We start from the raw sequence: 25631 nt of genomic DNA on the forward strand, positions 1-25631 counted from the left end.
CTCTCTCTCTCTCTCTCTCTCTCTCTCTCTCTCTCTCTCTCTCTCTCCTGAAACAAAAAAATATGTATGTATCAAAATAATTATTTTGTTGCTCAGTCTCAAAATTCTGAGGCTAATTGCTATATATCGGGCAATATTTTATCAGTCGGGAGTATTACGACTATCAATTCATAAATCGATTCGGTATCTCGTAAAGAATTGACTCTAACCGAATCAAGTCATGAATCGAGATCAGGTTAGGTAGAGACTCGAGAGATTTGTTTGTAAAGCGGAGCAAACCTCAAGCTCTCAAGCTCTCAACCTCAAAGCTGCGAAAGACAGAGACGTGCTCGCGAGTGCTCGCGAGATCCGTCACACCAGTCACACGTCACACCTCGACACAACGCGTCGCCGACAATAATAATCTCGTCTTCGACGAGAGGAAACTCTGAATTCGCAGTGTGCTCGATCTACTTGGTCGCGAGTCGCGAGGCGAGTGCCAGATGGCGCGTGCAAATGGCGGCCTTCCTTTTCACAGAAATGCACGGGAACACCTTGAAATAATGGGCGCGGGCGCGTCACTCACTACTGGGCCACGTTCAGCGAGAAAAAGGCAGCTCAGTGAGCGCTCAATAATTCTTTATTACGATTGGTTTCTACTATTAGATCCGGAGAAGAACCAAAGGCAAGAACCAATCGTGTCAAAGAATCCTTGAGTGCTCGCCGCTCACCGAACAGCTTACCGAGCAGCTTTTCCGCTGATTCGCTGAACCCAGCCAGCGAAATATATTAGGGATCGAATATCGAAATGTACCGTCTCTGTTCTTTTTCGAACAACTTTCTGAACCGGTGCACCCTGGTGCAAAAAGTTGGACAAAGTTCGGAAAATTCTTCGAAAAGGAACAAACACGGTATAGCAATTTCTTTCATGTCCTTTGTCCATTCCGCGACGACCACCCAACGAAATGGAAATCCCTAGATCGTGCGCAAAGGGAAGGGGAAGGGAAGTCTCTAGGCAGTGTCGCTTCCGCGAAAAAGTAGACACGCGATGGAAAGCGTAAATATTTACATCTCTTGAGTGTTCGTTTCGGCGCATTTTTTTTTAATTTGTATAATCATGATAGACGGGAACATCTCGATGGAGGAGGACACGGAATTGCGGGACCTGGTGGTGCAGACCCTGGAGAGCAACGGCGTCCTCGCTAAGATACGGGTGCGTCTTCGGAAAGCAATGTTTCGCGAAAAGAAAAAAAGCAATATTCCGCGAGTCTCCGTAGGTTAGGCGAGTGTTTTCGGGGTGATAACGGGTGGAAGCCGTTCGTTAAGATTATTCCTCGCGATCCCCTTTTCTTCGTCGGCCTTATCGGACCCCTTTTGTGATGTTTGCAGGCGGAACTCAGGGCGAGCGTGTTTCTGGCACTCGAGGAACAGGATTCGGTTATGGTGAGTGTTGTGCATGAGCTGCATGCTACTGTTTACGAATCTTTATGTTCTATTAGAAGTAGGAGAGCCTTTTATACCTGCAAAATGAACGGGAACATCTTGTCATGTAAGAGACGAGATATTTGCGCGTTATACCTAATCTATTTTACAAAACGAGAGAAAAAGGAAAACTTTGCGTTATTGTTTTTATAAATATTGTAAAATATACACGTCTCTCACACACGAAAAAAAGGAAAATTATTTATGCATAGATATTTTTTTTAGACATGAAAACGTATTCTTTAATTCTTAGACTCTTGCAAGTTGCTTGTATCGTTATTTGAAATTTATATAAAAAGAAAGAAAGATTTGATATAGCCAAAGATGCGTGCTGTTTCAGAATCCCGAGCCACTTCTCAACAAAACTGTAAAGCAGTACCTGTCTAATTCAGAAGGAAAATTATTGTTTTCCTTAGTTAGGGAGTTCCTAGAATACTTTGGTCTCGACTACACAATATCTGTATATGATCCAGAAACATACTTTGGAAAGGAATATAACTATGTAGGGAGAAATAAATTGTGCGAAGAATTGGGTATTGATTCAACCGAGCCATTGCTGGGAGAAATTCTCAAGAATAGCATCAACGGTGCCTTTAATAGTTCACAGAAGGTATTTTTTTCTTGAATTGAGTTGATCATTATAATTAATTGTAATTGTTACGTAAATATGGATTTAAAAAACGGGTTGTTGTCTTGGTCAAGCAATTAAATCGATGATGGAATATGCCATTTGTTGCTAATACAAAAAAATGTTTCAGAAAAAACTCGTTTCTTTGTTCGAGGCACATTCTGACAAAAAACTTGTTCTTGGCATTTTTTATATATTTTTCTGCATTCTTTAGAACGAGAGATATATCAGATATCTCAAATAATTAAATTAAATATATTTTTATGAATCCTTCCTACAGAACAAAACTAGCAACAGACACGATGAGACGGATGAAGCCACGACAAATTTTGCAAATGCGACATTCGAAGTGTCTGTACCCAAAATAATCCACACAGAGTCCGTGTCGTCGTCAAACGATAATGATTCCTCTGAAAAATTAGAGAGCATTTCCGAGCAGAGTCCGAAAGTTCCAATAAACGTGACAATAACGGACAAGAAATGCAAAGATCCGCCGCGTGGCGCCGACGATGTTGTAACAGATACGTCGGCGTACGATAAGCATCAATCTTCTCTCAGGGAGAGTACAATGGACACTGATGGAATTGAAGGTAACAGGAACAATAATGTAACTTTTGATAAGAGCACCGCAACGCCACACGGCACATGCACGGCGACGAACGATGTGGCAGCACAGGAGACTGATGATAGTACCGTTACGTCTAATCAAATGAGTCCGTTAAACAAATCCGAATCCTTAATTAAGTTCGACGACTCTATAGTGATCGACACGCAAGCAAATCAAAATGAGGATATATCTAAGCAAAACAGTATAAATAGCTTGGATCTAAGTATAGAGAATAATGTACAAAGTAAAAAGCCGGTTAACGCGGGAAGCAACTTCGGGAAAACGATATATTTTGACGAGATTATCGTCGGCGGGGAGCGGAAGAACGTTAGTACAATGAATAAAGCCGAGCCTTTTCTAGAAGGTTTGCCGACCATAAATCAGAAAGCTACGTCTATATTTAGCGATTTGCCGCCATTAAACGGCAAAAAGGCCAACATTAACGATCTGAAGGAATTAATGGATATTGGGCTTGGTGAGTTACAAAAAATGTAATAATAATATAAAGCTTATGGTTTTCTTATTGTTAGTCACCTAATGTACAGCAGTACGCACAAATTTCGAAGAAATATTAAAGCAATACATTTTTGTAGCTGCAGATGGTATAGATAACTATGAAGAAGACTTTGTGTCGTCCGCATCAGGTAGCGCAAACGAGCAAAGTCCCACTAAGGAGCCCGACAAGATGGACAGTCCTCTCAACGTACGAACGAAGAAAGAGGAAAAGCCTCAAAGTGCCCGTACCGAAGATTTAAGCGAAGAAATCGAAGAAATGGACGAAATCTTGAGTAGTACCTCTTGCGTAAGTAAACTGAACTTAAATTAACGCATTAACGGCGGCACTATTACAACTGCACGTGCACATATTTTTCTCCCGCATAAATTACGTAACTATATACACATAGATCCGTTATATTTTAGCTCGAAGATATAAATACGGATAAGAATATATCAAACTTTGCGACGGGTATTACCGCGGATTATACATAGGGAATGTAATTTTCAATCGTATCGCTACACAGAGATCCTTTGTAAGAATTCTAGCGAGTTGTTCCTCTTGTATGTAATCTTGATAAGATCGATATCCTATAACTCTAGAGCGAACGCAGCGGATATCTACTGTAAGCCGACTACTGTAAGAATTCAGCAACTCGCGCAGAGTTGAATTCATAGTTTCTGATAAAAGGCACTGCCAAGCTGTGGCTCAATACTTATATATAAGTTGCGCTGCAAAGAAAAAATAAACGTAGAAGGAAAATGTCTGAATGCATATTACCCACAGACGATACCATATTTTTGTACGATTTGTAAGGATAAGCGGCACTCTCTGACACCCTCATAGTCTGCAATAATTATGCGTATTGTGTGTGAACAATCGTCATCTTTTTCATAGACTTTTTATTATCCGAGACCGTGCACACGTCAAAAAAGCAATACGATTGATATACTGTTATTAATACGAAGTATATTTCTTATTATTTATATTTACAAAAAGAGTATCTTCTGTCGTTCATTGAAAAACTAACGAAAATGAAATGTCAAGGAATATATGTAGAATTATGTGAAATAGCAGTTACACGATTATAAAATTCGTAATAATTTCAAAGCTTTTACACCTATATTTTGATAACGTACATTGTAAATATTACGAAGTAAAACCATTTCATTTAACTTCAGACAGGCTACCTTCTACGTTATGTAAAAAATATACTAGTATTATATTACTCTTACAAGCATATTACGCAAATGTTATGATAATTTAAATATTAGAGAAGAGTCAAAAAAAGGAAGAGCACACGACTTACTACGTTAATAACTTAGTTATATTTTTTCTCTCTTCTTTTTTTTACAGACTCTTTCTATTAGCATTTTGTCGTGTTTACCGAAGTATCTCTGCCCTTAATTTTATGACTGAACATTGTCCATTACCTCATTTTACATAAAGTTACTGACATGATATTGTAACAATATCAGGAAATCGTCCGTCTAGAAATGGATTGCCTAAAAAATCCATCAAATTATTTTTTCGAATGTAATGGTGCTAAGTGTTTGAAGCTAAAGTTATTTATGAGAGTTAACGTTATCTAAGAAAAAAAAGAAGAAAAATTAGGTGCTTATATATTTTCTCGCATCCATGATTCGCAGGAACGTAGTGAAAGCTAGACTAGAATATTAATTTTTGGGTAATACAGCTCGATTGAAAAACAAAATAACGAGAAGAAAAGAAAGACGTTTAACGCGGATATTTTGTGCCCCCATATAAGATGCAATAACTAAGTACAACTCAAGATGGATCAACTAGATGCTTGACAAATCAAAATCCTTTTGTAAAAAATATGTATAGCCAGCCAAGCTTTACGAAAAGAATTTTTCATTAACGACTAGACTACGTTATAATATTAAAATTTATGTCTGGTTCGAACGAAGAAATTCCGTCACTAATACAACTTTTAGTTCAGCAATGAATAATAGTACGTCATCATCACATAACTTATCAGATGATGAGTCTAGGAAATACTGTGCTCAAATACTTGCAACATTTTTTACTCTACACTTGTATGATACTATATTTAATTATTATTGTCCTATTACTTATAAATTATGAATTTACATCCAGTACGTTATGAGATAAATATTTATTTTGATAGCAACTACGTGCGAAATGCGAGAGGAAGGGACAAATTATATGGAATTACGTAGTACGGCAAACACTAGCCGATTAGCAGATGCTGATAGACTTCAATCTCGTACGAATCTCATTGCAATAGGAAATATCGCTTTCCGCAGGAAGAGTACAAATGCTAAAATAAATGATGGTATAAAAGTTTCTATCATTAAATTAAATTAGATATTTATCAAATTTATTAATCTTTTTTACGATTTATTGTATGAATATCTTTAGCAATAGCACATATACATTCTTTACAAAATTAAATTCTTGTACTACGCGTACGCTTAACGTACAGCATGTAATATAGGTATTTCACACGTACGTGGCATACCGTGAGACAAAGAAAGATAAAAGTAATAGTACGTTATACGAATCGTAAAAAGCGCTCTGCATAGCACACGACAGAGTCCCTTCGTCTCAGCACTGCGTTCGTTCGCGGTAACGGAATCGCTTAGTTCGAACTGCCGTTTGTCCCAATGTGTATTTCAAAAAAACGAAGAAAAATAAGAGGAAAAATGCAGGTGTGTTCCTGACCAATCAGCGTGGTTACATTCTATTATCGATACGGCAATCTTGACGACGGGATTCAGGACTGCATTTGAACATTCCTACGCTCTCTGTAGAATTTAGACGAGAGATAGATACATTCCAACGTTACACTAAGATAGTATTTTACGTCGTTACCATTAGCACGCATGTTTACAGAATAAGTGTATCTCTCATTGTAGACTGTAAGGGCATAATTTAAGGAGGGCATCTTTTTTCGTATCTGCTGCAAGAACATACGGCTATAAAGTTTCACTTGATCTTTCGGATGAGTGACAGAAAGTTTGCCCCCGGTGGGATTTATCGCGCGATATAATTCTAATTAGGCGACTTTCATTTAATCATAAGACAATTTTGTAACTATACCTTGCTTACGTGTCTCTTGGTTTTTCTTCTTCGCATGTTTGTAACGTAGATATATCTAGAGAACGCATATGTAAAACCCATGGATCGTTCTTTAAAGGACGCTGTAATGACGAGATGTGTAAACTATTTGTCTCGTAATGCTTTTGAATGTATTTACTCGTACGCAGGGATGAACAATATCTTCTTTTTGATATGATTGTTGTTTAACGCAGCTTATGTTGTGAGAGGAACATATCCGACGCAGATTGTACGTTAAATCAAGTAATAATTTTATTATGAAAAAATGTATGTATGTACATATATATGACACACACACAGTGGTGTTTAAATGCACAAATTTCATGGAGAGGCAAGCTTGATATTTTCAGGATAGATAGCCCATAGTCATAGTTGATCATACGTCCGAGTTTTCAAATTTCACGAACGAGGTATTGATAACAACCTGCTTTACGGTACTCCTTTACACGGTCGCAGATAATTATTTTGTAACCACGTTGAAACATTGGTAGCTATACCGTGCCTTTTAGTGTGTATGAAGTAATTATAAAGAATGCAAATAATAATAATAAAAAAAAAAAAAAAAAAAGTACTGTGGAATTGTGGGTTTTACGAAACACCTATGTTACTTATTTATGATTTTCAAGTATGATGTAATAATATGTATATTCACATGTATATGTTATTTATTTTATAAAGATTTTTCTCTTTTGCAGTCGTCCGCCTTCCTTCTCTTTTCCACCGCTCTAAACCCTACAAAATCTCGATAAAAACACACAGTACACAGTACGCTACCCCGGTCCCCCTTAATAAATTTGCAGTATAAATAAAGATATTTGTCGCTACATAAAAAAATATGTATACAAGTCAGCGTCCAACCCATTTTCACGCCACGTTATATCCTGTACTTAAAATTGTATTATACATTATTTACAATGCATCGTTTTAAATCCCTTGGAAGAAAACTAGATGCCGAATCAAAGATATCCAAGTGATGTGTAAACTTTACTGGCCATGTACAAAGAATATATTTATACAATGGGGATTTGCGACATTGCAATGGTGCTATTAAATTACAATATGGATAACAAGTAACAATTATATTTTCACAAACTTCCGTATTTACATTCTGTTGCGTTCTCTTTGAAGTCGTTCGCTGTATGTTTTCGACACAAGATTAAACGAGTCCATGTAACGATCCATGCACATCGCTATGCATTTCTGTGAACAAATAATCGAATCGATTAAATCAAGAAACGTCCTCCGTCGGCTCCGTCCTCGCGACTCGCGACTCGAGAACGGATTACAATAACAAAATCGTTAATTTTGCAAAACCAATTTTGAATCTTCAAATAAACTATCATTGTGGAATCTTTTTCATTCAAATTTTCCAACCAATTTAATTTCTGATCTTAGGAAAGGCATTTGACTTGAATAAACGGAAGGTTTATTATCATTATCTCGAGCTCGTCTCTGACGCAGCTCTTTAGGGTTAGACTTGGCGCGGTGGAAAATTTACCTGTTCCGAGCTGTCCAACGAAGTGCCCGGCTTGCCTATGCACTTTTTGAAGCATTTCTCCGTCATTTTCTGCAAATACGTGTAAAAGTTTGTAACTTTCAGTCAGCCGAAGTGAGCTGCCGGGGAGAAGACGTCGTGAATGAATAACGTACCGTGAGCAGTTCCTGAGCATTGGCGACCGCTATTTGTTGCTTCAATTGCTGCATCAACTCGTCCCGCTGCGAACCCGTCAAGTTTCCCGTCGCCAACGCGTCCATTCTCTCGGGGTGGCCGGATTATATTTTTTGTGCGATAAAACAAAGATTCGCAAAATCCTGCCCTTCGCCCGCGGAACCGTTACCATGAATCGTATATCGGTACACCACGGTATGTACATACATACACCGTTGACCGTACTAACCTCACCTCGCCGGTCGGCGGTCGCGTAAACGAGACCACGTGAAATCTGCCGCAAGTCCCGTTCGCACGGAACGAAATTGGCCATCGCGACGATCGCGACACGCGCGACAGTTGTATGTACTACGTCAGCCTTTAAGCTTGCTGCTTGACTAATCGCCATCTTTGAAAAGTTTAAATTCTGGAAGATATATATATAGCCGCTATAAAATAAAATAACGTATAAACCGATTTGGTACGGTTCGCGGCTTTAAATCGAGCAGGCGTTTAGCTCGTAAAGAGCGTTTAAAAGTGCGGCGACGTACTAAAACCGAGAGAGAGAGAATCAGAGAATAAAGAGAGGAGAAAAATGGGGAAGAAAGCGAAAGCTAGGCCGAAAACTAAGAAAGCAACGGTAAACATTTGCAATTAATATCGATATACGTATACTACGTATTTACGTTCCTCTTTTTCGTAGACGTGCGAAAAATTGAAAACTCGGATTCAGAAGACGGAGCAAACGATTCTTTGTAGAATACAACAAGTAGTGGAGCAGGAGGAGGAATCTTGCGATAAAAGTCGTGATTCGAGTGACTCGGGTAAGTTAACACTCTCGAGAGGATGAGAGGTCACTCGTGAATTATTTTGTTTTATTAGAAAGTACGTGGAACGTCAATTATATTTCTCAGATCGCATGCTGCTTCGCGGTACAAGAAATACCTCAAAAAAATCATCCTCGCCGAAGAGAGATCCCACATTTTTCCATGCAAACGTTCTCAACGAAGACGCTATGCGCGTCAACTACAGGTGCTATTGTCAACATTTTTTACACGTACCACGTAATTTGCCTCGACCGTTCAGCAACGGGACATCTACCTTAGAGCGATGCAATGAGGAGTTGAGTTTCGTTCAGGCTATTGTCTGGTTGAAATCTGCCATCGTCTGTGCCTCTCAAATTCCAGCCGAGCACGTGCAACAGATATTTGACAGACAGTGGGATGCACGCGGTAATCGTCACCGCGAAGATGAGCGTACTGATGTTGAAGAACAATCAACATCTCCCGTATCTGACGGAACAAACCTGAGGGATACTTTCGCAACGTCAACTCCTCTCAATATTTCCAACGTATGCGTTTATACTCCTCAAAGAGCTGTCTTTAACTCTAGATTTGAAAATACACCGGAAAATAAGCTATCTTGGACACAATGGACACACGCAAGTTCCAACACGTATCGCATCACGAGAGAAAAGGAAAAAGAAGTAAGATCCTACATAATTCCAGAAACGGATGTGGAATCGATCGTAAGTGAAGAGGAAGAGGAGGATGAAGAAGATTTTGATATGACTAATTATGGCATACCTGAGCATCAGTGCTTTGAATTTGAAAACGATGTAGGATGCTCAGTGCAGAGAGGATCGACAAGTGGTATTGAGCAGATGAACAAGATTTTCCAAAAGAACCACGCTGACGTTCCGAGTGAATGTAAATTTATTTTACCAGCGAGAAACCTGCAATCTATCGACCCAATATTTGATTTGGAAAATAATTTTAATAGAGAGTGCTTCATCTCAACGAGAAACGAAAATTATTTAGTTGATAAGGTGCCAGAATCTGACGGCAGTCCGAAAAGCTTGGTTATAACTGAAAAAGCCGTGTCTCAAATGTCAAATGTTAACCCTGACAAATATTTCGACATTCTACTCGATAGCACTGGTAATAGTCCCGCCTTGCGGATGAGCAATACCATCGCTGAATATCCAAACGAGGACAGTGCGTACAGTACGTCACGTTACGATATATTTAATTACGATGGCGCGGTAGAAGCGAGATCTATTGCCGGTAATAAACGTTTATCGGACTCCGAATATTATTCTAAATTGCAACCATGCAAAAAAAAGACAATTACATACGAGACAGGGAAGATCTCCTCTTCGATTGACGGGATGTCGACATCCAGCAATGGCAGTCTTGAAAGTTTCGTAAGTGCAAAAGACATTTTTCAAATATCAGATGGTTATAATGATGAGGATTCCGACGTTCAGATCGTCAATTACGATGAGCAGATAAACGATAGCACCTCTGGAATTTTGGAACATGATGCTGCAGTGGCAGCCGCGGAGTCTATCGACGATAAATGCACACCGAACATCGAGCATCGTTACGAACCACATCCTGCTCGCAACGAAAAGACACGTACATCCGAGAAAACGACGGCTTCTGCTTCCATAATACAAGGAGCTGTAATACCGGATACTAATATCGGACATCGTTACAATTTGCGACCTCGTAATAACAAAAAGATTAGCTTCAAGAAAGAGGCCCATTCTTCTATAATAGGGAAATCGGGACGAGCACGGGATCTATTAGAGAAAGAAAACGAAAATGAAGACAAAATTATTTCTGCCGACTGGTTGAATTTGACTCTAGAGTCGCTACGTATAGACCGTGTAATCACCGAGTCGACTAAAGTGATTCTCTCGACGCTTTGCGATAAGAAAACGATGGAGGAATACGTGATGAAGAAACGGCAGAGGAATATTTATTGGAAAGATAGTTTGGAAGAGGAAGCTGTGAACACGGTACTGAATATATCTGATATTTTTACAAAAGAGAAGAAGCCCAACATATGCATAAAAGTAATCGTGACAGCAATAGTCAAAACTCTGAATGAGATAATGCGTGAAAACCAGACAAGTTTTACCGAGGTATATTACATTATATAATGCATTCTTTATATTTACAAATATTACATCAATCAAGTATATATAACATGATACATATTGACAACTTGAAAAAATATATATACATAAACAAAAAATATATATAAATACACATATTTTATATATTTTATGTGTGTGTATATGTATATACAAATATAAATATATGTATATATACTATATAAAACAATATATGTGCATATATATAAAATCATTATTAGAAATGTTTGGAAATTATTTAAAATAGAGTAGCAATAACTATGCAATATAATTATACAATAAATTTTTCTTTCCAGACATCCATATGGATATATCGTGTACAAATAATCCTGGAGTTTTGTAACTCATTGCCGATATGCGTCAAGGTAATCGATTACTTGGTGACGAAATTAAAATCGCTTCAGTCTGTGCTGACCAAAAATGAGGGGAAAATTCGGAAAAACACCCATGTCGTGATAAATCACGTGCATTTGGTATTTTACGCGTTAAACATCGCTTTTGGAAAATATCGTACAATTATACCGAGCGACCAAAGATCTCGATTTGTGGAAAAAATTATACCTCATGTCGCGGATCTTTGGAAATTACGATACATTGACAAGGAACTTGAATATATAGGTTTAGACTTGGATACTGCGGAGAAGCGATGGTTAAATGCTTTGGAAAATAGTGCGGTAGTTTTCACGAAGCATTATTTTGTACAATTCGCCGAAAAGTCACTTTCGCTAGTCCGTCGTGCTAATCTCGCAATCTAACATGAAGATAACATATAACATTTTTAAAAGTTCAAAGATCAAAGCGTACAATATTAATTAGAGTTACCTACATACATTTAGTTATCTACCTACATTATATTTTTTTGTCTTCATGTTTTATACATATAAAAGTCTTATAAAAATAAAAGAGAAAATGTTGATGTTATCCCACTAAAATTAACATTTAAAATTCTACGTATATGCGTGCTTTAAACATTAAAAGCTACATAAAATAATATTAAAATAAATATTAAAATCTTGCTTTGATACGAAATGAATCCATTGTAATTCGATGAGTTAAATTCCTCCTTTTTTTTCTCTGCCGTTAAGTTTTCGGTAGACCAGCCACATAAAGATCGCGAGTCCTGAGGTATTAGATTGATAGTGGCATTTATTAAAGTCTGTAGTGGACATATATCTGTGCAGTTTGGTAGTGTCAGAGTGATCATCGTGTCGTCGATATCCATGTAATAATTAATCTGAAATAATTTCAGTATTGTTTCAAGTTATTAACGACAGCTGGAGCATTTTTAAATAACAATAATAAACACCTGAATCGAATAGTTGAGTAAAAACTGAACATGAAATATTCTAAACAATAAATAGAGCTAGGAAGTAAAAGTGAAGTTACCTTCATCCCGTGAATACCCGTATCGTTATCGAAGTATAATTCGAATATCAACGCAGACGCTTCATTGGGAATGTGAGGCGACCAGAGATCAAGATTTTTCAGAACCCCGACGATGTTTCTCGCGTCACCGCTATACACCATCATTTTTCGATTCCTTGATATATCGCCTACTATATATTTTAACGAGTTACCGATAATCTCTCCTAAAAAGATTCCACCGTTCAACTGTCTCTGCAGATGAGTCGCCGAAAGAAGATCATATTCCAACAAGGTGACGTTGCGCATTGAACCATCGGGGAACACGTCCTTCGCCCAATTGGGTAACATATCATTTCGCTCTGCCTAATTATTTGTATAATTATGTACAAAACTATTACACTGATGGAATACAATTCACAAAAATATATTCTGTTAATACTTTTCGAGATTTGACAAATTTATAAAAGAAGAAAAAAAGCGAGTCAACTTGAGAGATTTCCTCTTTTTTTAAGATATTTTGATTAAGTATTATTTAAGAAGATAGTGTAGGTCATTCAGATTTAGAAAAAGAGCTCGATTACTTTAATATATTTTACTTTGCAGACTTACCAACGTTTCTAAAGTAGCGTACAAGAGAGCCACATCCGATGGAGTACTGATATTTCTTTCAGTGTGTTTAGTAAGATAATTGAACAAAGGTTGATACTGAGCTAGCATCCTTTGGGTTTCGGTTGTTTGCAATATCTGGTTCATCTGTGAAATAAAATTCGGACATAGAGAACCCAGCATCAATGTGTCCTCTTCCAATTCCAGGTAATCTGCAAGAATTTATCAATGTTACGTAAAGAAATAAATTTAACTTTTACAACACTGCTTAATTTAGATATATTGTCTAATTAGATTTGTACTTTTGTCGTGTCTATGATTTAATTTTCATAAAAAAAAGACAATGTTATATTATAAAATATACTTTGAGGAAGTATAATAGTAGAAAATAATTTTGTGGATTGTATTCCGATTTGGAATAATTGTCCTACGGACATTAGGATATACATAAGAGACATATAAAGATCGAGATACAGTTCTATTTATTACCAGTTGGTATCGGTTGCCACTTGAGATTCTCAATCCATATTTGATTTTCTGCAGGCGGCCACAAACCGGCATTAACGAGCTGGGCCGATAAAATCGACAAGGAATGTTCCGTTGTACGTGCCTTCATAATTTCGGGCGTATATGTGTTGCCCAAAAAATCGTTGTAGATCTCCCGCAAATACACCCCGAGTTTGTATATGTTGAGCTCTGCACTCTGCTCGATCACAAGACATATGATGAATTTCTAATCCGGTAATTTTATACTGATATCAAGTTAAAAGATTAATTATATTACACATACCACTGGTATATTCGTCGTGGCGGAAATAAAGTTTTCGTATGATAAAGTTTTCGGGATACTGGTCACGTTGATTTTTGCATCGTCATCCCACGGCGCGTACAACTTATGCGCGAACAGCTGCAACCACATCGATAATCATCATATTTCTTATACATCAGGGTGAGTGCGAAATCGTAATACAAACGATAATAACGTGATTTCTCGTGTCAAAATAAGTTAAAATTGTAGAATAATTTTTTTCGTACGCGAGGCTTTGTTTTCGAAATAAACGATTTTGAAAATCTATCAAGTACACGTGCACTTGACTATATATTTCGAATTTCGACCTTTGTTCTCGCTTGTACTACGATTTCGCACCCACCTTGTGTATATATTAATTTACGTTTAAAATGAGATATGTATGTACTTACAACGTGCACTAATTTTAATTCTTTTACAGCTAAACCGGGAAGTATGCAGACAAATAATGTGAGCATGATGCCGACAAACCGTAGCCCGGCCATTTTTACGCGTCTTCTCTTCGGGAAACAGATATTAGAGAGTACAGCGCTTTAACAACAAATATAAATATAATTACAAGTAATATAGGACTGATATGAAACTGAAGAAAAGACAGGTGAAGGTTTAAATCGCTCGTCAACAATAATATATGACAACGCGGCCGATGAATCTCGCAACTGAGATCGAGAAAGACGATACAAGCACATGGCACAAACGATAAGTAGTCGTCGTAGTAGAATAGAGCGTTGTAACGATTCAACACTAGAAAGTACCAAAAATCTACCTATATACCTAATAACCCTTTCTACCGAATCACCAATGATTAATTTACATCTAACCCTCTCTACCGAGGGGTCAAAAAAAAAAAAAAAGGGAGAAAAAAGAAAAAAAGTTTATAAAATTAAATATCTGTATATTTTAATAAAAAGTCAAAGAAAATTTTAGAAATTGTGATGTTTTAGAAATAGATAATAATTATTTTTAAAAATGTTAAATAAGTTATTTTGACCTTGGTAGTTTCTAGTGTTGATTCTCCAATACCCTTCCGGCTTCCATTGCCCTCGTTCGACAAACGAACGTGAGTGATGCTTTCGTGTTAGCGCTGCGCCGTGCTTGTATGTTTGTCACTGCATTAGCGTGACATTGACATTCAGAATCAACTTTTATGCCATATCTATGCATGATTAAAGAAATAAAATATAATTGTTAGCGCTCGCCTAACGCGAGAGCAATGGAGGATCAAGTCGGAAAGAATTTCAAGCAGCACGAATTAGTTGGCTGACTGCGACGATTGGCCAACTCATTTGTGCTCTATCTGTTTGAAGCCCATTCTATAATAGACATAAGCAGTAAAAATTGACCAATCGCAGTCGATTATTTTTGAACTGTAAAAATCCCACTAGGACTATTTTTAACGTCTGTTAACTTCTAAACCGATCATTAATTTTCGAAATAGCCAACTTCTGTATTGGCTATTCTGAAAAGTTAACGGTTGGTTAGAAGTTAACAGACGTTGGAAATAGTGGCTCTTATTAGTCAATTATTGCTTACGTTTTAGGGCCATGGCACGTAGAAAAATTTAAGCAGTAAGATTTAACGGTAAACAAATTGACCAATCACGGTCAAGAATTTTTGAAAACTTAGTTAAGATTGGTCAATTTGCTTACTGCTTAAGTCTTCTACTAAAGATTTTCCATGTGCCAATGTGCCAAGGCCCTTACTACTCTTACGGCTATTGTAGACGAGTCTTTAGGCTCCTGTAGGCTGCGTTCGGGGAGCGAGCTATTAGCGCTATTGTAACATTCTGTCTTTATCGCTCATTAAGTGTAAAACAAGGATAGAATAAGCAAAAAGCGCTAATAGCGCGCTCCCCGAATGCAGTCCTCGTGTACTTTTATCAACTTCTCATGCAGACAATTTATCGATAGCTTCGACTTCCTGAATATTTGATGCTGGAGAGTAATATTTTAAAATGTGTTTTAGCACAGAAAATTGTTCAAAACTTCACATATTGAAGAATTTGGATACTTGCGATGTGCTTGAAGCTTTGATTTTATCTTAATTAATTTATAACGTTGTTTTACTTTAAATTTATAAGCATATATAAATATAGAGGCCGAAGGAGAGAAAAATGTTATGTTTGTGATATTATATGAGTGGTCATATATAGTCCAGATAAGAATTTTTCTTTTATATATTTCCGTTCACATCCGCAAAACGCGGTTAGTCTGCCGCGACGCTTCCGAAACCAAGACCACTTGTATCCGCAGCTGACTGATAAATACAGATCCGCGTTATCAGAACGTACAAGTTAATTGCGATAAGACATGCCTCTGACAAGCCGACAATTTGCATATTTTCGCTTTCTTCTCTTATCGTCATTATAACAGGATTTAATTAGCAATATTTAAAGTTCATTACATGTAGCTTGTTAATTATTTCGAAATTTGGATACTATTCTCTTTTTACCTATATTTATCATTTTATACTAATAATTGTTCACCTTCACTGCTGGCATAACTTATTCACATAACATACATATAATCTGATAATTGTACTCGAATTATTATTGATGACAGATTTTATATCACATAAGATAATAAACGTATGAATGTCAACTTTGGAAAGAAATATCTAGAAGAAACAACGAGATACAATTTGAAAAGTTTATATTTGTAACAAAATTGACACCCCGAAAAATTTTGTATAACATCATACCTATACTTTTTCGTTTATTCGCAATTGAAACAACATACTTTTTGTTAAATACTTGCTTTTCGACTCTTGTTTCTTCTCCTCGGACTGAAAACTGCACAAACACTGACAATGAGCGATGCAATTACTATGCACGCTATGCACTTATCTCTCGACTTTACCTCTACCAGTTATCTTACCATACTACCTCATTTGTACGACGATAACAATCAGTGGCTCGGCCGACGAGAGCAAGTTAAGTATATTCGGCAATTAGGCAAACAAACATTGCGTCAAATGAGTCTAGTTAAACAACTTACCCGTGAGCAGCACGTTATATCGAACAGTTAAATTTTAATAAAAGAGTTATGATTAATTCATATGTTAGGTGATTTTAATCAAGTGTTTAAGCAAATATATCATTATTTAATAAAGCTTGATAATATATGCAAAAATATTCAAATGCTTTTAAAGATACAAAATGGGAAAATGAGTGTAATTGAAAATATCATAAACTTGTAGTACTTTTCATTACTGTCGAAAATATTTCTGCTAAATGTAAAGTCGTTGGAACACTTACTTTGATAAAGATCATGCGTTTTACTCGTGATCTCAGTAACTATTAACATCTTGATAAGTGCAGAGTAATTACAGTTTTCACAAAAACTTATAAAATTTCAACGTTTCTAAAAAAAAATCTTATTACACTGATAAATTCATTTATATTAGTAATTAAGATAATTAATATTTTTCAATTTAGTAATTATATTAAAACATTAAGTCAAAAATTTATTAATTCAATTATTGTTATAGTAATATTGCGCTTAATAAAAATAAATAATATGGTTAACAATTTTTACAATTATACATGTGTAGTAATTTAAGTATCAACATTTATGTGCTTAATTAATCTATGTACTGACGTTTATATCATGCAATTTCGTAATCCATACATATCGCACGTGATACACGAGATCGTATCATTCATAGCAAGCATAAGAAAACGTGATCGTCGTCGGTGATGATACATGTTAATTACGGTATCACGAAGATAGTGTCCCTCCGCGGTATATTTCACGACAACTAATGATAAGTCGCAGCAAAGACCAATGCCAGAAAATAATTTTAACATCCATAATTAACCATTAACGATAACACTGTCAGTATCTTAAGTAACATGTTATCGTAGTAAATTGCGATCAATATTTCATTGATCTACGTTAATTGATATACAGCACATAAAAATATTAATATGATTCCAAACATGAAACGAGCAAAGAAAAATATCAGAAGCATATTTATTCAGTTTATTCAGATTTATTTACTCAGATATCTAATCTTTACGAGGAATGATATAAAATATATAAATTAACGAATCTTTGGAATATTAAAATATATATGTTTCTATTATCTTCCAATACATGTCTCCAAAATTCAATGGAATCCGACACAAGTCACATCTTATCTTAAATATATATGTTGAGTATACGTTGAGTACTGTTGAGAAGCAATCACGGATCGTTCGAATGTCGATGTTGATTAATTACGATCATTATTCGTTAAGCGATGTGATAGCATCTATGATGATAAAATATTACTCGCCGATATGTCAAATGCGAAGTCGGAGACTAATTGATTCTTCAAATAACTTTGATTATAGTCAGCAGAAGGGTGTTGCGATCAAAACAAACAAGTGTGATATAGAAGAAGAGTTGTTTACATATTCAGAATAATTCGCAGGCTCGAAGAAAGGAGAGAATATCGAAAGTATCTTATCGAAGAATCTTATCCAATTATTCAATCGCGCACATATGCGACCATATATATAAAATTTCAATTTCAACATTAGACTACAAATATTCTGTAACGTTAAATCACTCAGGTAATAAGTAGCTGCTTTTAAACGAACGATTATATCGTCAGAACGGTACTGGGAAAAGCCGGAAAACATGAAAAATTACGAACGAATCGGGTATCCCCGATTTGCTGCATAATCACTATGAAGTGTAAGTGATTCTTCCTCATCTAATAACAGAGTTCTATTTTTATCACGAGAATTATATTCGCGGAACGTCATCTATTATACCGAATCGCTCATGACTTAAAATCGCTTTAAAAAACTACTGCTCGACATTCTTGTCGCGGAAAGAGGATTAATTATCCGTAGAATTTTTATAAAAATATATAAAAATGTACAAATTTACAAATCTACATAAACGTATACCTAATACATTCAAATGGAGCAAAAGTGTGTGCTGGGATCTTTTGACATTTTGAAATTTTATGACTAGTATTAAATATTCATACGGCAACGTTCTCGTATTTGTGCTCTGCTCAATTCGTGATACAGAGTATTCTAAAAGCAGCCTTGTCATATCATTAATTATGCTAATTATACATGAAGACCGTTATTGAGTTATGACGCGAATGGCAGATTGATGCGAATAAATTGAGAAACATAAGTCGAGATGCATCTTCTAAATTAAAAAAAACATTTTTTTTTAATTTTGTGCGTGATAGTAGATGTGTAAATATATCTACTGTTATTAATATCGCGGATAAGAAGTTGTCCGCAAGTATTTATTTTTGTGATATAATTTCGCTGAAATCGTTTTATTTATTAATAATTAATATAAAGTTGTTTTAATTAAAATTATTGTGATCTCATGCGCGAGTCGACGCATGTGATTTTTGCGATAAATCACGTGAATACGAATTATCTATATATCTTTCAATTAGTATAGAAATTGTTCTAGCATTCGCGAATAATATATAGTTTTCGTAGAGCAATTTCATACTTTTACATAACGACAATACGGTTATGATTAGCTAATAGCTAATAATCTTCTTACTTATGTGTAGATAAATGCAATTGACTGGTCACTACCAAATATTTATGGGTCACACAATAATTATATTATTACAGTTATATATATATTTCATACGAAGGATGCGTTCATCTCAGAATTATTCTCTGCTATATTTGCGATCCAGTTTAACAGGAGGAAAATACTATGTATCTTACAAACATCGTGCAAGTTTTCAAAGTATTTCTTTTAGATATGTATTTCTTCGTGTACGTTTGAGAATGCGAAAATTGCATCAATATTATGCAATCACTGCGTTACGTGACAAGCGTCATTTTTTTTTTTTTGTTTTATACGCCTTTGATTAATCACTACCTAAAGCCTCTTGATTCGATACTGAAATAATCCTTTTCAATTTAGTAATTGTTGCTTCGCAATTTAAGTCTAGCAAATAAGGTACATCTAATTTTTTCATTGAGTTTACCAAGTATTATTACTCTAACGCATTTACTAATTTATTTAATTACTGAATGACATGATTAAAAACTGCAAATATTTTTCAACATTATTAATACGATATCTTAATACTGTTATGTATATTGCTGTGTAAATAACGACACTTTGATGCAATTTTCACATTCTCAAACGTACGTGTAATGAAAAAAACCATGAATTATTGTGATTACGTTATATAACATCAATTGCATTTTATACGTTTTTTCATATGATATGAGCAAAGGAATCTGAACAGAAAATGATATAAGTGCTCTGTGACGTGTTTTTCATACACACGTATATATTTCACGCATTATATAATATTTCATGATCGTTTCTTAAGGCGACACCGGATAAAAATTCCGGTGTCATATAATTTATTTCTAAATTAATAATAAAATTATATCTCAGTTTTACTTAAAAAAATATATTTTTGTTGTGTTAATTACATTTTATTTAACAGAATATCCTTGATCTCGTCAGCAACATTTTAAGAACGACGTCATGGCATAATTATACGAGGATTTGCTCAAGTTCCAACAAAGGGATATTCCATTTACTCGGCATTCTCAGGACACTCATGAGATTTCTCCGTAATGAGTGGCGATTGACTAACGTATCTTTTTCCTTGCTGCACGCAATTAATTTGCGGCGGAATATTCTGTGATGTCAAGTCCTGCGATTTCTGCGTAAACCCCCCGCCGTGCTTTCGTGCCGCGTACGTAATTATATGTCTAGCATTGTATAAGAAGTTTATAAAAAGTTTTATTCTCAGAGTAAAGTTTAGAATGTTGATAAAAAAAAAAATAGAACTTTTAAATGTATAATTTCCGAAAAATTGAATCATGGATTCTCCTACAGTTACGTGCGTCATAACGTTTACGGTACGACGTCCGATAAAATGACTCGGACAGGAAGTACAATATGGTGGGGTGTACGCTCTTGCACCTTAAAAGCCTTACATGTTATGAGAAAAAGGCAGTATTCAATTAATCCTTACAACCGGTAGTTGGACAGATTTCTTCCGATTTGTGTTTGACGACAAGTGCTACTTCATCAAACGCCGAAAAAAACGGTTTAATTATACGTCAAATATCTCATAATGTGCGTCAATTTCTACAGTTTTTAAAAAATATTTATAAATATTATCTCATCATTTATATAATACAAAATTTTAAATCAAGACTTTTTTCATCATTTGGAATTTACGGTACTGTAGCTCTAATCATGAAGTCTTGTGTTTTTCTTGCTGACAATTAAAAAGAATAATATTAGAATAAGATATCTTTACTTCAAATTATTGCATACTTATATGAACCTATTGTATTTTCAGATTAGGTACCAACATGATTTCGGGTAATATTTTTGATAATTATGTATTAATTGCTTTTATCATCTTAAACATAATTTTGATCGGAGGTGTACCTTCTGAGCTTAAATTAGTTAATGTGGTAAGTGCATTTAGATAATACTATTAATATTTAAACATTACACACACACACACACACACACACACACTCTCTCTCTCTCTCTCTCTCTCTCTCTCTCTCCAATTTAATTTTTATATTATTTTCTAGATTATATTATCCGCGATCGTATATATTTCAATAATTGTTTTTATTCATCCTTTTACAGATATTCAGACATGGCGATCGGACACCCGATAATAACGGTCGTGAAATGTTTCCGGACGATCCGTATATAAATTATTCTTTCTATCCGACAGGCCTCGGACAATTGACTGTAGTAAGTACGACATAATATTATCCAGAATGAATTCTATAAAAAATGTAAGAATTAACGTTAAGAGAATTATATGTTACAAGAGCTTAATTCTAGTGAGATTAAGTCGCAAATTTTTGCGGTGCTTGTAATTATTTCTTATTCGAGAAGAGATTTTATACATATAAATTATAATTTTTTTAATTTACTAAATATATTGTTTACAATTCTCTTTCTACTTCAACTATACTTCTTTCTACTTTTTATTTAAAAACAATTGCATTTCACTTATTGACTACTAACTGATTGCATTTATGTGATTATTTACAGGATGGCAAGAAACATGAATATAGACTGGGAAAATTTTTGCGCTTTAGATACAATGACTTTCTTGACAATTTATACACACCAAAACTAGTCGTAGCTCGTAGCTCGGATTTTGAGAGAACAAAAATGTCTCTGCAACTTGTTCTCGCTAGCTTATTCCCACCGACAAGTGTACAACGATGGAATCCTGTTTTAAATTGGCAGCCGATCCCGACATCATACACACCACGTATCGACGACAATATCATCCTGGCCGACGAGTGTCCGCAGTAAGTAACGAAAAATAAATAAAACAAGCAAAGAAAACGAAAAATTAATCTTTAAGTGGTTTGTGTGTGTAATCTTTAATTATATTTAATATATATAATAAGAATATTAAAAAAAAAAAGTTATATTTAGTCAATCTTTTAGATATCTACCTATCCAAAAAATTAATATAAATATAAATAAGATAACTTGATCTACATTTAAAATCGTTTTCAGGTACCTCGACGAATACAATCGAATAGTGAATTCGCCTCAAGGACAAGCAAAGATTAACCAATTCAAGGGCTTAATGGACAACTTGACAAAGCTAACCGGCAAGAAAATAAAGACATTAGAAGATCTTTATTTTCTTTACCAGACTTTTGCGGCCGAGTCTTCCCTAAAATTGCCTCTTCCCGAATGGGCATACGATTATTTTCCTTATGGAGCATTGTTTGGTGGAATCGTGGCCTTCTACAATATTAGTAATTTTACTCCTTTAACAAGAAGGCTATATGCTGGTAAGTTATGTTTATCTTGACGAAAACAGTTATCAGTCCGATAAAATTTAATTGTTTAATAATATATAAATTAATAATTATTAGAAATATATTAATAATTATATGAATTTTATTAATTTATCAATTTGATATATTTTCAAAAAATCTAAAAAAAAAATTAAAATTATACAAATCTTGTACATAATTTTGATTGGGAAAGAAGAAACCAAGTACATTTAATTTTATTTTGTTATGAAACTCCAGCCTATTATACAAATGTGACAGATTTGTCAACAATTGAATGTTCACACTTTTATGTAGAATTTCATTATTATAACGTCATTACGATAAACTATTGCACTGATTTAGGTCCAATGATCCGTTCTATGACGGACAATATGATAGCTGCACAAAATCCAACTGCTGCGCCAAAGACGAAAGTTTATTTATACAGTGGTCACGAAACCAACATTGCTAGTATGTTGCACGCGTTCGGTGTGTACAAGCCGCATGTCCCCGAATATTCTAGCGCAGTTATTCTGGAATTGCAACAGATCGGTCAAGAGTATTATGTGAAGGTAATCGTCTTATACAAACAATTGTTACATTATCCAATAATAGAAGAAGAGATAATACAGATTTTTAATTATTTTTATTATAATGTATCATATAATGGGTTTTTTCAGCTCGTGTATTATCGAGGCATTCCGCCCACCGTCAAAGATCTTCAAATTCCAGGGTGCGATATACTATGTCCTTTCGATAAGTATCTGGATTTAATTGAAGACTTGATCCCGTCTGACGAGGAGATGATTTGTGATAAGAGACAGACTCCGAGTTATGCCGGCACGGAATATCCTGCTGGCTTGCAAAATATCCTAGAAAATTTAATTAAGAGATCAGCAATCAAAGAGAACATTCAGTGATAACACGTATGTCTTACTAATTGGCTAATGAAGGTCTAAAAGATGATAAATGTTTACACTCTGTGCCATAATATTACGATAAGAGATTTTTCACGAATTTTTTTCTCTTAATTATACACGTCTCTAAAATACAATGGTATCAGACAGAAGTTATGATTTATAGTCATATCTTAAATGTATACGGTGAATACCGTGGAAGCAATCACGGATTGTTCGAATGTTGTTGATTAATTACGATCATCATTATTCGTTAAGCAACGGTGTAGCATCTGCGATGATAAAAACGTAAAATCGGGGACTAATTAATTTTCCAAATATTTTATTAGTTATATTTAACTTAAAATATATAATAATTAGCAGAAGGATGATGAGATCAAAACAAATAAGCGTGATCCTATCGAAAGATGTTATCCAATTACTCAATCGCTAATATGTAACCATATATATAAAATTAATTATTTTAATTTCAACGTTAGACTACGTCGTTTGCGTATAGTTTGTTTCAAATAACGTTGGAATTAATTAGATGAAATAATGTCACTTGTATTATCATATTATCGTAATCATAAACTATCCATTGTTAGCTCGTAAATTATTATTTGTTTATAGTTAATCATTGTGTAACGAAAAAAAGAATTATAACATTGATAAATGAAACGTTTTCATGACAACTATTCATTTGTATCTTTATTTAGATTTTCTAAATTTATCCTTTTTTACTATTGTGTATTAGTATGTCCTCGTACGATAATTTCATATTTTTATGAATAACAACACTGTTTAATAGTTAAATAGCTAATGGTCTTCTTACTTTTGTGCGTAGATAAATGCAATTGATTGGTCATTACGTTCACGGTCGCAGTAATTATCTCTTCGTTACTGTCAGTTATATTTATACTGTGCATATATTTATACGGAGGACGCGTGTTATCTCAAAATTATTTATTCTCCACTGTAACCTAGTTTTACGACGGAAAAATACTATGTACTTTACAAATATCAGTTTTCAGAATATTTCTTTCAGATCCATGTACGTTTGAAAATGCGAAAATTGTTGAAAATTGCATCAATGTGTATTACGCGACAAGCGTTATTTTTTTTTTTTTTTTTACGTGTCTTTTATCATTCAATGCCTGAAGCCTTCAATCCTCGATACCGGAATAATCCTTTTCAATTTAATTGTTGCTTCGCAATTATTAAATTATTGTCTCTTATTAAATTATTAAATTATTATTGCATCTAACATGCATCTAATTTATTTGTTGAGTTTATTAGGTATTATTAATCTAATTCTTATTAATTAATTTAGCTACTGTATAACAATTCAAATCTGCAAATATTTTTCGACATTATAGCACTTATCTTAATACAGTTATGTACATTGCTGTATAAATAACAGCACTTTGATGTAATTTTCGCAATCTCAAACGTACGCGCATAATAACCAAAACCATGAATTTCTATGATTACGTTATACAACATCAATTGCAACCTTATTACATTCATATAAGCAAAAGAATCTGAACAGAAAATAATATAAATGCTCTGTGACGCGATTTTTATACACATAACATATTGAATAATCATGTCATAAAAGGCAAGAAAAATTTAGATATTATATATAATATATGTATTTCTAAATTTATAATAAAATTATATCTAGAAGCTAAATATTTTAAAACGGCCAATTTTCGAGCATTTACAAGATGTTAAAATTATATTTAATAATTTCAGTGGTGTGCAGTCGTTGACGTTTCGTGCCTTATTTGGCCTTCTTCAGAACAATAAAAAACTACACGCATCACAAATGTCTCGTATCAATATCCATAAAAGAAACAGTGTCGACGCATTGATTTACATTAAATACAGTAGATCTCACCCATGAACATGGACCGATAGTCAAAGTGAAATCAATAAAGAGAATAAATTCGAGAATAAATTGTCGAATATTCGTCAAAATTACATACAGAATCAGCCATGTTCTTCGTTGCATTGACTCGTGTGTGTCCGTGAAACCATCCTAATTGAGAAACTCAGACATTGAGAAACTCATCGCAGACCAACTTATATATAGTGGCAACTATATAAAACAATTTTTTAAAAAATTCCCGTAAGAACCAAGTAAATTTATATCTATTGAATTCGAATGAACGAATGAATCATGGGTGAGATCTACTGTATTTAATGCAAATCTCAATGCGTCGACACTGTTCCCCCCATGGACACTGATACGAGACATTTGTAATGCGTTTAGTTTTTTATTG

The 25631-nt window shown here is 34.7% G+C and overlaps 5 protein-coding genes across 9 annotated transcripts; 3 read left to right on the forward strand and 2 right to left on the reverse strand.

Annotated features, from left to right (window-relative positions):
- The first annotated feature begins 991 nt into the window (after positions 1 to 991).
- On the forward strand, positions 992 to 7973 carry LOC112455961 (FGFR1 oncogene partner-like). Of its 3 annotated transcripts, none has more exons than XM_025018191.1 (6): positions 992 to 1192; positions 1369 to 1422; positions 1802 to 2071; positions 2370 to 3171; positions 3290 to 3498; positions 7898 to 7973. In XM_025018191.1, the coding sequence occupies exons 1-6, from the start codon at positions 1097 to 1099 to the stop codon at positions 7940 to 7942; spliced, it is 1476 nt and encodes a 491-aa protein (XP_024873959.1). In that variant the 5' UTR covers positions 992 to 1096; the 3' UTR covers positions 7943 to 7973. The 3 variants fall into 3 exon arrangements, with proteins under 3 accessions (XP_024873959.1, XP_024873958.1, XP_024873957.1); XM_025018190.1 differs by lacking the exon at positions 7898 to 7973 and adding an exon at positions 3618 to 7191 and having other exon boundaries at positions 3296 to 3498; XM_025018189.1 differs by lacking the exon at positions 7898 to 7973 and adding an exon at positions 3618 to 7191 and having other exon boundaries at positions 993 to 1192.
- Positions 7362 to 8221, reverse strand: LOC112455966 (mitochondrial import inner membrane translocase subunit Tim13-like). The gene is made up of 3 exons (XM_025018198.1): positions 7948 to 8221; positions 7796 to 7864; positions 7362 to 7497 (listed from the first exon to the last, which is right to left on the reverse strand). Exons 1-3 carry the CDS (start codon positions 8050 to 8052, stop codon positions 7399 to 7401), a joined length of 273 nt encoding a protein of 90 aa, XP_024873966.1. The 5' UTR covers positions 8053 to 8221; the 3' UTR covers positions 7362 to 7398.
- A 159-nt stretch (positions 8222 to 8380) lies between these two features.
- LOC112455960 lies at positions 8381 to 11644 on the forward strand. The gene is made up of 4 exons (XM_025018188.1): positions 8381 to 8585; positions 8649 to 8769; positions 8860 to 10877; positions 11186 to 11644. Exons 1-4 carry the CDS (start codon positions 8541 to 8543, stop codon positions 11642 to 11644), a joined length of 2643 nt encoding a protein of 880 aa, XP_024873956.1. The 5' UTR covers positions 8381 to 8540.
- An 11-nt stretch (positions 11645 to 11655) lies between these two features.
- LOC112455962 (venom acid phosphatase Acph-1-like) lies at positions 11656 to 16713 on the reverse strand. 2 transcript variants are annotated; one of them, XM_025018193.1, is made up of 7 exons: positions 16425 to 16713; positions 14061 to 14199; positions 13651 to 13767; positions 13350 to 13563; positions 12864 to 13072; positions 12276 to 12617; positions 11656 to 12123 (listed from the first exon to the last, which is right to left on the reverse strand). In XM_025018193.1, the coding sequence occupies exons 2-7, from the start codon at positions 14151 to 14153 to the stop codon at positions 11854 to 11856; spliced, it is 1245 nt and encodes a 414-aa protein (XP_024873961.1). In that variant the 5' UTR covers positions 14154 to 14199; positions 16425 to 16713; the 3' UTR covers positions 11656 to 11853. The 2 variants fall into 2 exon arrangements, with proteins under 2 accessions (XP_024873961.1, XP_024873960.1); XM_025018192.1 differs by having other exon boundaries at positions 16407 to 16713.
- A 2338-nt stretch (positions 16714 to 19051) lies between these two features.
- Positions 19052 to 24369, forward strand: LOC112455964 (venom acid phosphatase Acph-1-like). 2 transcript variants are annotated; one of them, XM_025018195.1, is made up of 9 exons: positions 19052 to 19391; positions 20110 to 20364; positions 20508 to 20750; positions 20985 to 21097; positions 21282 to 21392; positions 21699 to 21964; positions 22179 to 22462; positions 22811 to 23019; positions 23128 to 24369. In XM_025018195.1, the coding sequence occupies exons 4-9, from the start codon at positions 20993 to 20995 to the stop codon at positions 23365 to 23367; spliced, it is 1215 nt and encodes a 404-aa protein (XP_024873963.1). In that variant the 5' UTR covers positions 19052 to 19391; positions 20110 to 20364; positions 20508 to 20750; positions 20985 to 20992; the 3' UTR covers positions 23368 to 24369. The 2 variants fall into 2 exon arrangements, with proteins under 2 accessions (XP_024873963.1, XP_024873962.1); XM_025018194.1 differs by having other exon boundaries at positions 19054 to 19391; positions 20980 to 21097.
- The last annotated feature ends 1262 nt before the right edge of the window (positions 24370 to 25631 follow it).

Source organism: Temnothorax curvispinosus, unplaced genomic scaffold, assembly GCF_003070985.1.
Source record: "Temnothorax curvispinosus isolate PA1 unplaced genomic scaffold, ASM307098v1 QBEX01006549.1, whole genome shotgun sequence".
In the NCBI taxonomy this organism is placed as follows: domain Eukaryota; kingdom Metazoa; phylum Arthropoda; class Insecta; order Hymenoptera; family Formicidae; genus Temnothorax; species Temnothorax curvispinosus.

Bases quoted from the DNA above. Each gene is read 5' to 3' on its own strand.
- LOC112455961 (XM_025018189.1), top strand. From the start codon at position 1,097: ATGATAGACGGGAACATCTCGATGGAGGAGGACACGGAATTGCGGGAC. The intron at 1,423-1,801 runs GTGAGTGTTGTG...GTGCTGTTTCAG, and splicing joins AGGAACAGGATTCGGTTATG to AATCCCGAGCCACTTCTCAA. The intron at 3,172-3,289 runs GTGAGTTACAAA...ACATTTTTGTAG, and splicing joins ATTAATGGATATTGGGCTTG to CTGCAGATGGTATAGATAAC.
- LOC112455966 (XM_025018198.1), bottom strand. From the start codon at position 8,052: ATGGACGCGTTGGCGACGGGAAACTTGACGGGTTCGCAGCGGGACGAG. The intron at 7,865-7,947 runs GTACGTTATTCA...ACGTATTTGCAG, and splicing joins ATGCTCAGGAACTGCTCACG to AAAATGACGGAGAAATGCTT. The intron at 7,498-7,795 runs GTAAATTTTCCA...ATTTGTTCACAG, and splicing joins CGTTGGACAGCTCGGAACAG to AAATGCATAGCGATGTGCAT.
- LOC112455960 (XM_025018188.1), top strand. From the start codon at position 8,541: ATGGGGAAGAAAGCGAAAGCTAGGCCGAAAACTAAGAAAGCAACG. The intron at 8,586-8,648 runs GTAAACATTTGC...TCTTTTTCGTAG, and splicing joins CGAAAACTAAGAAAGCAACG to ACGTGCGAAAAATTGAAAAC. The intron at 8,770-8,859 runs GTAAGTTAACAC...TATATTTCTCAG, and splicing joins TCGTGATTCGAGTGACTCGG to ATCGCATGCTGCTTCGCGGT.
- LOC112455962 (XM_025018193.1), bottom strand. From the start codon at position 14,153: ATGGCCGGGCTACGGTTTGTCGGCATCATGCTCACATTATTTGTCTGC. The intron at 13,564-13,650 runs GTATGTGTAATA...GTGATCGAGCAG, and splicing joins CCACGACGAATATACCAGTG to AGTGCAGAGCTCAACATATA. The intron at 12,124-12,275 runs GTAACTTCACTT...AAATTATTTCAG, and splicing joins CGGGTATTCACGGGATGAAG to ATTAATTATTACATGGATAT.
- LOC112455964 (XM_025018195.1), top strand. From the start codon at position 20,993: ATGATTTCGGGTAATATTTTTGATAATTATGTATTAATTGCTTTTATC. The intron at 21,965-22,178 runs GTAAGTAACGAA...AATCGTTTTCAG, and splicing joins CTGGCCGACGAGTGTCCGCA to GTACCTCGACGAATACAATC. The intron at 22,463-22,810 runs GTAAGTTATGTT...GCACTGATTTAG, and splicing joins AACAAGAAGGCTATATGCTG to GTCCAATGATCCGTTCTATG.